Source organism: Pseudonaja textilis, chromosome 3, assembly GCF_049901715.1.
Source record: "Pseudonaja textilis isolate UNSWEBS1 chromosome 3, rPseTex1.2, whole genome shotgun sequence".
Lineage (NCBI taxonomy): Eukaryota > Metazoa > Chordata > Lepidosauria > Squamata > Elapidae > Pseudonaja > Pseudonaja textilis.
In genome coordinates, this window is record NC_141992.1 from 199,827,735 (window position 1) to 199,843,086 (window position 15,352).

Below are 15,352 nucleotides of genomic sequence, written 5' to 3' on the forward strand. Positions count from 1 at the left end.
AGTTTCCGTCCATTGCTTCTTGTCCTGCCTTCAGGTGTCTCAGCAGAGACCCCGGAAGACACCTACTTCTGGCCTCCTTCGCCGTGGGTGAATTGCTTCCACCTGGTGCAAGACCTGGCCGGGAAAACAAGCTCCGTGTCACGCGCAGAACTAGGAGGTATGGGGCACCTGCCAGGTATGAGGCCCCTGCAGTAACCAGGCACAGCCCCAGGAGTCAAAAATACTGCAATGTGAACGTCACCTGAAGCCCAACCAAGCAAAGGACAAGGCGTCTCAGGGGCGACCATGGCTGACCTGCTACGGACTTCGGGGTAGATACAGATTAAGAGAGTTGGAAGGGACCTTGTAGGTCATCTAGTCTAACACCCACCCACCCACCCACCCAAGCAGGAGACCCTACATCATTTCTGACCGATGGCAATCCAATCTCTTCTTGAAAGCCTTCAGGGATGAAGCTCCCACAACTTCTGAAGGCAATTTCTGTTCCAGGGGTTGATTGTTCTCAATGTCAGAAAGTTTCTCCTTGTATTTCCAGGTTGAATCTCTCCTTGTTCAGTTTAAAATAGCTTGACCCCACTCCTCCTCTCTGGGGCAGCCCCTCAAATATTGGAAGGCTACTATCATGTCTCCCCTGGTCCTTCTCTTCCCTGGACTGGCCAGGCCCGGTTCCTGCAACCGTCCATCGTATGTTTTAGCCTCCAGTCCCCTCATCCTCCTGGTTGCTCTTCTCTGCACTTTTTCTAGAGTCTCAACCTCTTTTTTTATAGTGTGATGACCAAAACTGGATGCAGGTGTTTTGTTGTATGTTTCACTGCTCCAGGATTAAACAGGTGAGACAAGCAAGCCACACCTACGTATTTCCTGTTCCTATTTGAACATCTGGGGTGAATCCAAACCTGTGGTGAGAAGGAGGGCCTCCGAGCTAGGCCAGTGGGCCACCAGCTCCTGAAGAATCACTGAAGCTCCGGTGCAAAACCTCCATCTTCACCTGTGGGGCTCCTATACTGGGAATTGCACCAAGTCCACATGTGCGGCCATCCCACAGATTGTGCACAGGGCCTTGCGTTGGAAATATTGATTTTCACTCATCTTGTATAGACTGGGTGAAACCAGGCTCAATAGCAGGAATTGGGAGAGGGATCTCGGAGTCTTAGTGGACATCCAGACAAATAGGAGCCAGCCGTGTGCAGCCGCCGCCAAAAAAGCCAATGCAATCCTAAATTGTATTAACAGAGGGATGCAATCAAGATCAAGGGAGGTACTAATACCACTCTATAAAGCCTTAGTAAGGCCACACCTAGAGTCCTGCATCCAGTTTTGGTCACCACACTATAAAAAAGAGGTTGAGACTAGAAAAAGTGCAGAGAAGAGCAACCAGGATGATGAGGGGACTGGAGGCTGAAACATACGACGAACAGTTGCAGGAACTGGGCCTGGCTAGTCTAGGGAAAAGAAGGACCAGGGGAGACAGGAGAGCAGCCTTCCAATATTTGGGGGGCTGCCCCAGAGAGGAGGAGGGGGGTCAAGCTATTCTCCAGGGCACCTGAAGGCCAGACAAGGAACAATGGATGGAAACTGAACAAGGAGAGATTTAACCTGGAAACAAGGAGAAACTTTCTGACAGGGAGAACAATCAACCCGTGGAACAGAAGTTGCCCTCGGAAGTTGTGGATGCTTCATCCCTGGAGGCTTTCAAGAAGAGACTGGACTGCCACCTGTCAGAAATGGTGTAGGGTCTCCTGCTTGGGGGGTTGGACTAGATGACCTACAAGGTCCCTTCCAACTCTGATTATCTGTTATCTGTTGACCAAGCCAAACTTGGTAGAAGGCGAAGTTGGTATCTGGCTGGTCAGAACTACAAAGTTAGTTGGTGAGACATTTGCGTGCCCAATCCATTATCCCGGCACGCCTGTTTTAAGGCTGGCTAGATCAGAATCAGAGAATAACCGATGCCAATTCAGAAAAATGGTTGTCCAATCTCTTCTAAAAAATAAAGAAACCCTCCAGTGTTAGAGCACCCACAACTTCTGGAGGCAAAGGAGTTCCACCGGTTAATTGTTCTGTCGCAAAGTTTCTCCTTAGTTCTAGGATCCTTCCTTGATTAGTTTCCACCTGTTAATTCTTGTCCTGCCCTCAGGTGCCTTGACTCCACCTTCTTTGGGGCAGCCCCCGAGATACTGGAAGACTGTCTCGGGTCCCTCCTAGTCCTTCTTTTCACTAGACTAGACATGCCCAGTTCCTGCAATTGTTCCTTCTACGTTTCAGCCTCTGGTCCCCTGATCGTTCCTGTTGCTCTTCTCTGCACTCTTTCCAGATTTATTTCTTCATTTATTGAATAGAATAGAATAGAATAGAATAGAATAGAATAGGGAATAGAATAGAATAGAACAGAACAGAACAGAACAGAACAGAATAGAATAGAATAGAATAGAATAGAATAGAATAGAATAGAATAGAATAGAATAGAAATACAGGAATAGAATAGAATAAAATAGAATGGTGGAATGAAGAATAGAATAGAATAAATATTGGATGAAAAATACAACAGAATAGAATAGAATAGAAATTAGAATAGAATGGAATAGAAATACAGGAATAGAATAGAATAAAATAGAATAGAAATACAGGAATAGAATAGAATAGAATAGAATAGAATAGAATAGAATAGAATAGAATAGAATAGAATAGAATAGAATATGGAATGGAATGGAATAGAAATTAGAATAGAATAGAATAGAATAGAATAGAATAGAATAGAATAGAATAGAATTATTGCCACTGTCCCTTTTCTCATCGGCTGCACAGCCTTATGGATCCCAGGTGGAAAAGGTGTGTTGGAGGTAGCGTAGCCTCACTTTCCTGTGAGATGACGGAGCCACCTCACCGCCACTACTCAAACCCATATTTTCCCAGGACTGCCCAATTCTCACATTATACAAGACTGGGATTAAGCTGGCTTCCTTGAGGAGACGCCCCTCCCGCATCCCTCCCGAAACAGCTTCAGGTCTGAGTCGCTGGATGAGGGTGAAATGCGGTCGGGATTCCCCAGAGGGCAAAGGGGCAGCCCAGCTTGGAGAGTTTGGGTGGCAGGAGGAGGGTTACACCAGCGATTTCCAGAATGCATCTGTAGTTATGCAAATAGTTGCTTCAGTCTGGCCGGTTTCTGTCCACAGGTGAAGAACAACAAGGAAATCCTCTTAAATCCTCGTGTCGTTCTTGGTTCTTGGGGCCTCACAGGACGCGTCTCATAGGTGCAGTGAACTGGGCTGGTACAACCTCAGGAATTAAGTTGCTTTTTCCATTGGTTCTACCCATTCGACCAGGTGGCATAAGGATTTCTTCCTTGGGCCTTTCCAGTCCTAGGATTTTATCTTTTTTAAAGAAAATTATTAACCTTTATTGAAAATTTAAAACGTTACAATACAAAATACAATACAGATATTTAAAATGAACATGTTGTGTATATTACAATCTATTTTGACAGTGCTTACATTTCAATTGTTATTCCAACGCGTATTTTATACTCCTAATTGTTCTTATATACTGTATATATATATCTCCATCTTTCTAAATTATACATTCCTTATTTATTTGATTGCTTGTTTCTATTATTTATCCAATGATACCAATTTTCCCAAACTGTATAATAATCTGAGTCTTCCTTCTCTTTTCATTGTAATGAAAGTTTGTCCAGTTCCGCGCAATCGGAAATCTTTCGGATAATTAAACTATCTGTCAGCATAGAATCTCCTTTCCAACATTGTGCGAGTGCTAATCTCGCTGCTGTCATTATATGCAGGATTAGATATTTTATCTCTTTCACATAATTCCCTTTGATAAATTCCCAGGAGAAATATTTCTCCTTTAAATTCTATTTGGACTTTCGTAATTTCCTTCAACCATTTTCGTATTTTGGTCCAATAAGTCTTAATCTTTGACATAACCACCATACGTGAAAGAAGATACCGTTCAATTGCTTACATTTCTACAAATTTGGGCTTAAATTAGGATACATTTTAGCCAATCCTGAAGGGGCTGGATACCACCAGTAGCACATTTTATATTGGTTTTCTTTATATGCCACTGATTTTTTTAACGTATAATTTTTTTTCTCTCCAGATCTTTTCCCTAAAGCCTTGAGGGTATCCAGCCCACCCCAGCTGGGAACAGTCCTAGGATTCTATGAACCTACCCAACACCTGGCTGCCTAAGCAATTTGCTGTCACCACTACCCCCCATACCATGAAAGTTGTGTTTTGAGTGGTCTACCACTACCTGAAGACCACTCCCACAATCACCGCAGTGAAGTCAATCCTTTACTTCCAATGGTTTGGGGCCAAGCAAGAGCCGCCAATTCGGATCAACGAACTCTTCCCAATGCTCCATGCAGCCCTTGCTGGTTGGCGTAGCTGCATCTAACAGGGAGGACGACGAACCAGGGAGAAGAATTAACCTGAGGACAATTAACCAGTAGGAAATTGTGGGTGCTCCACCAGTGGAGGTTTTTAAGATTGGATGGCCATTTGCCTGGCACGGTATAGGGTCTCCTGCTTGAGCAGTGGGGGTTGGACTAGAAGACCTCCAAGGTCCCTTCCAACTCTGTTCTGTTACTCTATACTCCCAGATCAATTCATCAGTGGAACCGCTTGCCACCAGAAGTTGTGGGAGCTTCCATCACTGGAGGTTTTTAAGGTAGAGATGGTAGAGCATTAATCTTGCTTTTGGAAGGAGAGTGAAAAGAAAAAAAGTTTTCCCTTTGATATCCATTCGCTGCTTACTCAGTCTGGGAACAATGTGTCTTTAGTAGGTGTTAAATACCAGGATACTTTCACTGTTCCTTTGTCCGGTCAGCTAAATTACTTTCATTTCTTCACAAACTCCTCCAGCACTTTCTTTTTCTGGCTGAAGCTCTTCTATGTGGCGGCCATTAGAGACCACCGCTCAGCTGCCATCGGAGAGGGAGATTAGCTGGCTAGGGAAGAGATGCGTGTCTCGTCCCTGCCAGAACCCCAGTCTTCACCCACCTTCTACAAAGGTGGCAGCCCCAAGCCAAATGGCTCGGGGCACTCAGGGCAGTGAACACAGGCAGAGACTGTGCACAGTCACGGATTCCTGCCTGCACGAAGCACCACAAGCCGGAAGAGGGTCAGCATTAATCTTGCTTTTGTGCCACAGATTGGGATACACGTCTTGTGACCATACATCAAAAAGCCATTTGTGCCTCTGCCTTCAGAAGAATCCCCACCACCCACCCCAAGAGGGCTAACTCTGTTCCTTCAGTGCAGGAACCTGGGGCTGTAAGCACATCTGGAGCACATCTGGTGGGCTGGAACGGAGGTCCTGCTTTTTCCCGGCCAGGAGTTGAACCTGCTGTGACCTCCCTGAAGCGTCTCGGGTTTACCTTGGTTGTTTTTGGCTCAAAGGCCCTCGCTGGACCTGACCTCCCTGGGTTGAGTAACTCTGGTTGGTCAAGAGTAACTCTGGTTGGCCGTTCCTTGCCCTGCTCCCTTGCCCCAAAGCCAGCCTCTGCTCCAGCAGAACCTGATGTTCCAGCCCCCGCCCTCTCCCCCCTTGGCACAGCCCGGCCTACCTGCGGCCACCTTCCCTTGCCCCTCCTCCTCCTCCTCCTCCTCCTCCCCGACGAGCAAGGGAAAACATCCGAACTATCCCTTCTCCTGTTTGCTGGCTGCTGAAAAGATCCCGTGGGGGACGTGAGCTGGGGGTGGGGTCCTTGGACGGCTGCGAAGTGCACAGAGGGAGGGCTGGACTCTGGACATCAGTCCTCAGGCACGAGAACCGGCGTTGGGCAAAGGAGTTGGGAGGCTGTGCCAGCTGGGGAGCTTCCAGGGGTCCACCTTGTGCAAGGCGGGTCAGGAGGGCCAGGATCCGCTGGGGTAAAGAGCCTCTGGCCTGCTCTTCCACGGCCCAGTGAGGTGAGTACAGCTCCTCCTCCTCCTCCTCCTCCTCCTCCTCCTCCTCTTTTCCCTTTCATCAGGGATGATGTTCCCTAGTTGGGTCATGAAATGTCTGCAAGGAAACCACCTACCCCAGAGAACACCAAGGACCCCAGAGGAGTTGTCCTCCTCCTCCTCCTCCTCCCTTCCAGCACTGATGATGCTACCTAGTTGGGTCATGAAACATCTACAAAGAAAACCACCAAGCTCAGAGAGCATCAAGAACCCCACATTCTTTCCTCCTCCTCCTCCCTCCTCCTCCTCCTCCTCCTCCTCCTCCTCCTCCTCCTCCTCCTCCTCCTCCTCCTCCTCCTCCTCCTCCTCCCTCTCCACACACTCCACTCCCTTCTAGCACTGAAGATGTTCCCTAGTAGGGTCATGAAACATCTGCCAGAAAACAGCCAAGCTCAGAGAGCACCAAAGACCCCACAATTCTCCTCCTCCTCCTCCTCCTCCTCCTCCTCCTCCTCCTCCCTTCCAGCACTGATGATGCTACCTAGTTGGGTCATGAAACATCTACAAGAAAACCACCAAGCTCAGAGAGCACCAAGGACCCCCATTCTTTTTCCTCCTCCTCCTCCTCCTCCTCCTCCTCCTCCTCCTCCTCCTCCTCCTCCTCCTCCTCCTCCTCCTCCTCCTCCTCCTCCTCCTCCTCCTCCTCCTTTTCCTCTCCACACACTCCACTCCCTTCTAGCACTGAAGTTGTTCCTTAGTAGGGTCCTTGAAACTTCTGCCAGAAAACAGCCAAGCTCAGAGAGCACCAAAGACGCCACAATTGTCCTCCTCCTCCTCCTCTCCTTCTGCCCACTGCCAGAAGTTCGATTCTCACCAGGGTCCAGGTTGACTCAGCCTTCCGTCCGTCCTTCCGAGGTGGGTCAAAGGAGGACCCAGATGGTTGGGGGGCAAGAGGCTGACTCTGTAAACCCCCTTAGAGAGGGCTGTGAAAGCCCGGGGAAGGGGTATAGAAGTCTAAGGGCTAGTGCCAAATGGGGAGGAAGGAAGGAAGGAAGGAAGGAAGGAAGGAAGGAAGGAAGGAAGGAAGGAAAATGAGAAGGGAAGGAAACAAGAAGAAGGAAGCCACGGTGGCGCAGTGGTGAGAGTTGCAGGATTGCAGGTTGACTCTGCCCACTGCCAGCAGTTTGATTCTCACCAGGGTCCAGGTTGACTCAGCCTTCCCTCCTTCCGAGGTGGGTCAAACGAGGACCCAGATGCTTCGGCCTTCCAGAGGGCGTCAGAGGGAGGGAGTCCCCTTAATCCTTGGGAGCCAAGAACGAGGAGGCGTCTGCTAGCTCCTTCTCCAGTTTCGCCCGGATGCCCAGCGAACGAGCCAGCGGCAGCGCCGTGAATCAAGCGCGTGAGTCAGAAAATGGTGCTGGCAGATCCCGGGTGATTTCTCTGTTTCCACTGGTGGATTTGCTCCGGTGGGTGGATTTCGGACCCTCCTATTAGCCAGTAGGTGGGGATGGTGGCAGGGGTACAGCTGGTCGGTCCTGCAGCCCTGGGCCTCTGCCCCTCACCTCTCCACTTGCATGGTCAGTAATCCTCAGTCCTGTCCCCCCCCAAATGAACCCCTGAGATTCAGAGCCCCTCCCTCTGCCGCAGGAGGAGATGTGGGGGGGTGCTGGGCCTGTTGGAAGCAGTGGGGTAAAGGGGGCATCGGAGGAGCCCAAACGCTGCTGCAGAGGCAGCTGGGGGCTTTTGAGGGTGGGCACAGCGGGCACCCTGCACAGACTGGGTCCAAAGCGGAGGGCAGCCTGGGTGGCTGGCAGTGGGTTGAGCAAAGGGCTCTGGGAAAGTGGGGCTCAGATCGGTCGCTGGAGGTTCTCCGACATCCGGTTCACAGTTGTCCCAAAGGGGCTTTTTCCCCAAAAGGCCAGTGGATTTTCTTGGGTTTCACTTCTCATCCAAGAAGCTTCTTCAGTTGTTCAGAGTTCCCTCTCTCCTTCCTTCCTTCCTTCCTTCCTTCCTTCCTTCTCCTTCCTTCCTTCCTTCCTTCCTTTCTTCCTTGCCTCCCTCCCTCCCTCCTTCTGTCTTTCCCTCTTTCCATCCTTCCTTCCTTTTCTTTCCTTCTTTCTTTTCTCTCCTTCCTTCTTTCTTTCGTTTGTCCCTACCTCCTTCCTTCCTCTCATTTTCTCTCTCTCTCAATCTCTTTCTTTCTCTCAATCTCCTTTCTTTCTTTCCTCTTCCTTCCCTTCTTTTTATTCTTCCTTCCTTTTCTTTCTTCCTTCCTTTCCTCCTCCTTCCCTTTTCTTTCTTCCTTTCTTCCTCCTCCTTCCCTTTTCTTTCTTTCTTTTCTTCCTTCCTTCCTTTTATTCTTTCTTCCTTTCCTTTCCTCTTTTCTTCTTCCTTCCTTCCTCTTCTTTCTTTCTTTCTTTCTTTCTTTCTTTCTTTCTTTCTTTCTTTCTTTCTTTCTTTCTCTCTCTCTCTCTCTCTCTCTTCCTTCCTCCCCCCCTCTCTGTCTCTCTATCTCTCTCTTTCTCTCAATCTCCTTTCTTTCTTTCCTTCTTCCTTCCTTCTTTTTATTCTTCCTTCCTTTTCTTTCTTTCCTTTCCTTTCCTTTCTTCTTTTCTTCTTCCTTCCTCTCTCTCTCTCTCTCTCTCTCCCTTTTGGTGCTCCCATCTGTTTCTTCCCAGACGGGCAGAGTTTCCAGCCGGCCTCCCAGTGCCGAAATGGATCCCCCTCACCCCCCTGCAGGGACAAGTGTCAAATGCCAGCGGGAAGGACGTGAGCCCGGCAGTCCCTTCTCGGCCAGAGGGTCCGCCGGAGTGGAGGACGGCCTGTCACCTGGCAGGAGTGAGCCAGGGCCCCCGTTCCCCCCTCCTTAAGCCCCTCGCGAGGCAGGCATGGCGGGCAAAGTCAGCTGCGCCTTCTCTAAGCACTGCTTGGCCAGGTGAGTGGCAGGCAAAGGTGCCCAGGGCACCAGGGGCCAAGCGGGCGGCCCCTCCTGCTGAGAGTTGGCACACCGGAAGGGGCACCGTCCCTTTTTGGGGGGGGCGTTTTGGGGGGGGTTTAAGCCGGTGGGGGTGGGTGGGCTGGAGGGGGTGGGTGGGCTGGACACCCTCGAGGCTTCAGGAGGGCCCTGGCCAGAGGGGGGCGCCAGAGTCCACACCTATGCTCTGCCCACCGGAAAGTCAGGATGGCAGCCATAAGCGCTGCCAGTCTCGCCATGCCAGTTAAACAGGGGCCAAGATTTCAACCCAAGGTGACGGTTTCCACCCCAAACCCCTTTTTCCCCACGCACACCCATCGGGGTTGGCTTCCTGGGGCACGGGGGGACACCAACCTGCTTCCTTCCAGAGCCCCCTGCCCCCGCCCCCTTGGAAAGCCCGAGAGTTTTGAAAGAAAGAAAAAAGGCATCTATTCTTGGATAGGTTTTGATTTATTCTTGGGCTCCTTTAACCCGGCACCTTCCTTGATCATCTCCTCCTCTTCCTCCTCCTTCCCTCATTGTCTGCCCGTATCCGTCACCGGCTATTTTTACCCTGCCAGGGGTGGATGGGTGGCATTTTGGGTGGGTGGGCACCTCCCGAGGGGCCTCGGATAAATAAGCAAAGCTGGCACCGGTTCGCCTTCCTTCCTTCCTTCCCCGACGGCTTAAGAGGCGATGCCCTCTGCGTATGCTCAGAGGGCTGGTTCCGTGACCGGTGCCCTCGTCGCGCCAAGGAGGCAACCCGCAAAAGGCGCAGGAATCGCGCAAAAAAGCCGGGCAACTCCTGCCGGCTGATCCAGCGGCTTGAAATACAGCGCCGGGCGCGCTGCGACCCCCGCCCGGCTTTGCCCAGCCCTGCAGGCGGGGGTCCGGCGGCTGGAGGGGCCGGGAAGCAGGGCCCCCCCTGCTCTTCTGCCCTCCCGGGGTCCGTCCAGGTCGGCCCCACCGACGCCCGCGGGCGCCCTGCTGGAGAAGGGGAGGTGGGGACCCCCCCCCACACGCAGGTAGGGTGGGGCCTGCCCCCTTGCAGGGGGGGCGCGCCTAGCCAGGAAGGGCAGCCTTGGGGTGGGGGGAGAGACCCGGCAGGGGAGGAGGAGGAAAACTTGGGGCTGGGGGGCGCTGGGGGTCCTGGGACCCACAACAGCAACGCCTGGGACTGGGTGGACTACAACTCCCATTATGGGGCGTTGGGGGATGAAAGGGGCTTTTGGCCTCCCTAGGTGGGATAGTTGAGGTAGAGGGGGGGTCCCACCAGCCTGGTGAGATTCGGCTGGGGAGGGCTGCCTCCCCTGCCCCCTCAGGGTTTAGTTCCCAGGAGCCCCTCCAGGGCCACAGAAGGGCCCCAACTTTCTGGCCTGGCCTGATGGCTCCCACAACCCCACCGGGACACCCCAAGAAGGGCCTCTGGCCAAGAGTGGGGTCCCCTCAGAGGCTGGCAGCCTTGGGGGCTTGGCTGGGGAGGGGACACTGATCTCTGCCTGCCAAGTGTCTCCCCCTCCCTCCTTTCTTCCCTTCCTCCTTCTCTCCCCCCTCCCTTCTTCTCTTCTTCCCTTCCTCTTTTCTTCCCTTCCTCCTTTCTTTCCTCCCTCCCTCCTTTTTTCCTTTCTTCCCTCCTTCCCTCCCTACCTCTCTTCTTCCTTCTTCTTCCCCCTCCCTCCAATCTTTGCTACCTCTTTTCTTCCTTCTTCCCTTCCAACCTTCTTCCTCCCTCCCTCCTTTTCCCCCTTCTTCCTCCCTCCTTCCCTCCCTCCCTCCCTTCTTCCCTCCCTCCCTTCTTCCCTCCTTCCCTCCCTCCTCCATTCTTCCTTCCCTCTTCCCTCCCTCTCTCCTTTCTTCCCTCCCTCCCTCCTTCCCTCCTTTTTCCCCTCCTTCCCTCCCTCTCTCCATTCTTCCTCCCTCCCTTCTTCCCTCCTTCCCTCCCTCCCTCCATTCTTCCTTCCCTCTCTTCTTCCCTCCCTCCCTCCTTTCTTCCTTCCTCCCTCCCTCCTTTTCCCCTCCTTCCCTCCCTCCCTTCCTCTTCTTTCTCTCTGAGCCTGCTTCCCAGAAGTGCGCCCCCCCACCCCCAGGCGATGCTCTCTGCAAAGGGCCTCCTTGAAGGGACCCACCGGGGCCCCCAGGACTGGGTGGGGGGGGCTGGCCTCTCCAGGCCCAGTTGGGGGCCCCGTGGTGGCCCCGCGGAGGAGAGGGTGTTCGCGTTGGCACGGGGTCTCCCCTCTTCCTGATTGGGTGCAGCCAGGCTGGCTGGCGAGGTAATGATTATGGGATCAGCCTCCCAAAGGAGACTTTGACCCGGTTTATCTGAACGGCTTCTTGATAAGATGCCCGTCAGTCGGTTCCTTCAAGGTTCCCAGCCAGAAACCCCAAGAGGTAGGTTGGCCTCCCGAGGGGAGCGATCCCGGCTGCGGTGGAGGGCCTTGCAAGGGGGGTGGGTGTCTCCCCTTCCCCACTGGACCCCCCTCCCCTTCCCCAGCTCTTGGGCTAAGAGGGGGGGAGAGAAAGAGAGGGGCCCCACGTCCCCCAAGGGGCCCCGGGGTTGTGGTGGGACGAGAGCCGGGTCCCCTTGTGCCACCCCAGCCTGGTGGTCCGTAGCCACAAAATATTTAGGATTTTTCCTTCCCTGGCTCTGTGTTTTGTGCATCTGTGGGACGCAAAGCCTCTCTCTCTTTCCCTCCCTTCCTCCCTCTTTCTTTCTTTCTTTCTTTCTTTCTTTCTTTCTCTTTCTTTCTTTCTTTCTTTCTTTCTTTCTTTCTTTCTTTCTTTCTTTCTTTCTCTCCCTCTCTGTCTTTCTTTCTTCCTCCCTCCCTCCTTCTCTCCCTCCCCCCATTCTCTCCCTCCCTCCCTCCCTCCCTTTCCTGCTCTTTCTCTCTCTCTCCCTCTCAATCCTTCTCTGACTCTCTCTCTCTCCCCCCTTTTATTTATTTATTTATATTTTATTTGGTTTGTCAATTGCTTACAAGATAATAGGTATAAGCAAAAAAACATAGTTATAAATACATGGATACATATAAGAAAAATAAAAAGAAACAATAGGACGGGGACGGTGGGCACGTTGGTGCGCTTATGCACGCCCCCTACAGACCTCTTAGGAAAGGGGTGAGGTCAATAGTAGACAGTCTAAGGTTGAAGTTTTTGGGGTTCGGGGAAGAAACCACAGAGTCAGGTAGAGGATTCCAGACATTGACCCCTCGGTTGCTGAAGTCGTATTTCTCGCAATCAAATTTGGTGTGGTTAACCTGGAGTTTGTCTCTATTGTGTGCTCTTGTATTGTTATAGTTGTTATTCATTGACAGGTAGGACATTGCAATGTATGATTTTATATACCACACTTAGATCAGACCAAAGACGGCGTAATTCAAGGTTTTCTAGGTCTAGAATTTCGAGTCTGGTGGCCTAAGGTATCCTGCAACAAGTAGAGGAGTGGAGAACTCTTCTTGTGAAATATTTCTGGACTTTCTCGACTGTGTTAATATCAGATACATAACGTGGGTTCCAGACTGATGAGCTGTATTCGAGTATTGATCTAGCAAATTTTTTGTATGCGCTAGTTAGTAGTGTGATATTACCAGAGAAAAAGTTACGTAGGATTAGGTTCACAACTCTTAATGCCTTGTTGGCTCTGTAGTTGCAGTGGGCCCTAGCACTTAGATCATTAGAGGTGAGAACTCCAAGGTCCTTGACAGAGCTTGGATCCCGCTCTTTCTCTCACCCACCCCTCTCAATCCCCCTCTCCCACCTTTCTCTCTCTCTCTCTCTCTCTCTTTCTTGTCCAGAGTTAGCTGGAAGGGACCTCCAGAGGTCTTCTAGCTCAGCCCCCTGCTCAAGCAGGAGAACTTAGACCATTTCAGAAAAGTGATGGTTGTGCAGATTTCTGCAGTCCCTGGACTGAATGACTGCGGCTTTGCATGGCAAATTTGCGATATTCTTCTAAATACAGGATAGGCCCCGTTTAGTGACCACAATTGGGACCAGCCACTCCCTCATTAAGCAAAGCGGACACTAAACAAAACCATGAATTGCACTTAAGATCTTACTTCAGCTTTTTTAGCTCCATAGACCTGCAAAGATTATAAATTATTTCACAAAGTTACTTTTTAATCGTGAACGTTTGTTGTACGGGGCCGTTGCTAAATGAGGACTACCTGTGTGTGGTCTAACCCCAAATGCCTTCCACGAACTGGCCACGTTTGCCTGACATCCTAAGCTGACTTCTCCACAGACCTAAGAGAGAGGCTCTCAAAAAAACATACGTTACTCAATTAACCTTTTGTGTGTGTGTGTGTGTGTGTGTGTGTGTGTTAATGTCATAGATTGAATTATATGCTGGCCAAACAGGCTGGATATTCCCCAGAAGCTAAACCTCCCAAATCCTAATCTAATGAAGGTTAGCATCAACCCAATTTAGCATTTCGCACACCTGCGTTCCAAGCCTTTGATCTGTTTTACTGTCTGTTATATGGGAGTTGAGATCATAGATTAAACTGGGATTCAAGTTAGGATTTATCACAGAATTTAGCCTGTCATTTATTGTAAGATAATTCACTGGGTGGGAGAATGGAAAAAAATTATGTTGTGTACAGATAGAATAGAATGGAATGGAATAGAAAATAGAATAGAATAGAAAATAGAATAGAATAGAAAAGAAAATAGAGTAGAATAGAAAATAGAATAGAATAGAAAATAGAAAAGAAAAGACAAGAATATAATAGAAAATAGAATATAATAGAAAATAGAATAGAATAGAAAAGAAAATAGAATAGAATAGAAAATAGAATAGAATAGAAAAGGAAATAGAATAGAATAGAAAATAGAATAGAATAGAAAAGAATAGAATAGAAAAGAAAATAGAATAGAATAGAATAGAATAGAATAGAAAATAGAATAGAATAGAATAGAAAATAGAATAGAATAGAAAATAGAAAAGAAAAGACAAGAATAGAATAGAAAATAGAAAAGAATAGGATTCTTTATTGGCCAAGTGTGATTGGACACACAAGGATTTTGTCTTTTGTCTTCAACTTGGTCCTTGACTTACGACTGCAACTGAGCCCAACATTTCTGTTACTAAGTGAGACAATTCTGTCCGTTTTGCCCCATCTTATGATCTTTCTTGTTGCCGTTGTTAAGTGAATCGCTCTGATAGTGCAGTTAGTAACATGGTCATTGAGTGAATCCAGTTTCCCCAGATTGTCAGAAGGTCACAAAAGGGGATCACGTGACCCCCCCGGGTACACTGCGACCGTCATAACTATGAATCCATTGCCAAGCGTCCGAATTTTTGATCCGGTGAGCTACAGGGAGGCTGCAATGGTCGTAAGTGTGAAAAACGGTCCTAAATCGCTTTGTTCAGACCCGTTTGAATAGTCACTAAATGAACTGTTGTAAGACAAGTACTATTAGTACAATCAGAATTATTCTATGATCCTAAAGTTGCTCTGTTCTAACGCTGCCTTTTCCTCTGGTTGGGACAATCAAATTAGTAACTTTTATGACGGAGCCTCAGTGCTCAATGTGGGGGCTTATTTGGGGGTCTGGGGGTGGCAAGCGGTGGTCTTCTAAGGCCTTTAATGCTCTTCTGACTTAGGCTTCCTCCAAAGAGCACTAAGCCGACGCTTTGTCCCGGCAAAACCCCTTTTCTTAAACGAAGGCGAATTTCTTGCATTCACCGTCCGCCAAAGGCCTGGCCAACAGTCTTTCCAGGGTGTGATTAGGAGCACAGACCTTATCTAGCCTGGAAAGCTGCCAAGTAACTATTTCCAAACTGCAGTGCTGACAAGGAAGGACTCAGCAAAGCGTCTCTTGAGATGCACAGACAGATCTTCACACGGCTGGAACGGATGTATTGTTTCCTGCAAAAGCCCCCCTCCCCTTTCGCTCCTCTTTTAATCCTGATGAGAGGGGCCATTCACCGTCCACCTGTGGCCTTACTCCCACGTCGACCCTTAGTTTGTAATTGTTCTTTTCTTTGGGCAGTTCTGTGCATGCGCACACTGGGAATAGGGTCCAGCTATTCTTCTTCCCCACTGATCTCTGACTCCGAAGGCAGCTGATATCTGTCGGACAGCCCTGGCCCCATCTCTGCCTCCGACGCAGAGCCCTCATCTGAGCCTTCCTCAGCCTCCAGGACTGGCCCAGGTTCCTCCCCAACCTCCTCACTGTCTGAGTCTGCCACCAGCTCCGCTAGCCGCCCGGCAGGCCGCCACAAAAGCCACGGGGGGGGGCTACCCTCATCCCCCCATTTCTGGACTGGGGGGAGTGTTGATCTTGGGAAGGCATCAGGCCAGGTCTCCTGACATCCTAGGGAGCCATGGTGCGTGTGTGCGTGTGTGTGTGTGTGTGTGTGTGTGAATGTTGACTGCTGCATCTGTTGAAATTCTGACTGCCGGGAAGGAAGCCCAGGATTTCTGCTTTGCTGGGCTGGAGTTTGAACAGGGAGGGTCCCAAGGCAGAGAGCAGATTGCTCAGGAGGAGG

General features: G+C 50.3%; 1 protein-coding gene across 1 annotated transcript in view; it reads left to right on the plus strand.

Moving 5' to 3' along the window:
- Nucleotides 1-8,694: 8,694 nt before the first annotated feature.
- Nucleotides 8,695-15,352, plus strand: part of GPT (glutamic--pyruvic transaminase) — a 43,675-nt gene continuing 37,017 nt past the window's right edge. Inside the window, 1 exon segment of the mRNA XM_087931856.1 lies at nucleotides 8,695-8,844. Within this exon segment, the coding sequence (XP_087787982.1) occupies nucleotides 8,798-8,844 (47 nt within the window). The 5' untranslated portion in view covers nucleotides 8,695-8,797.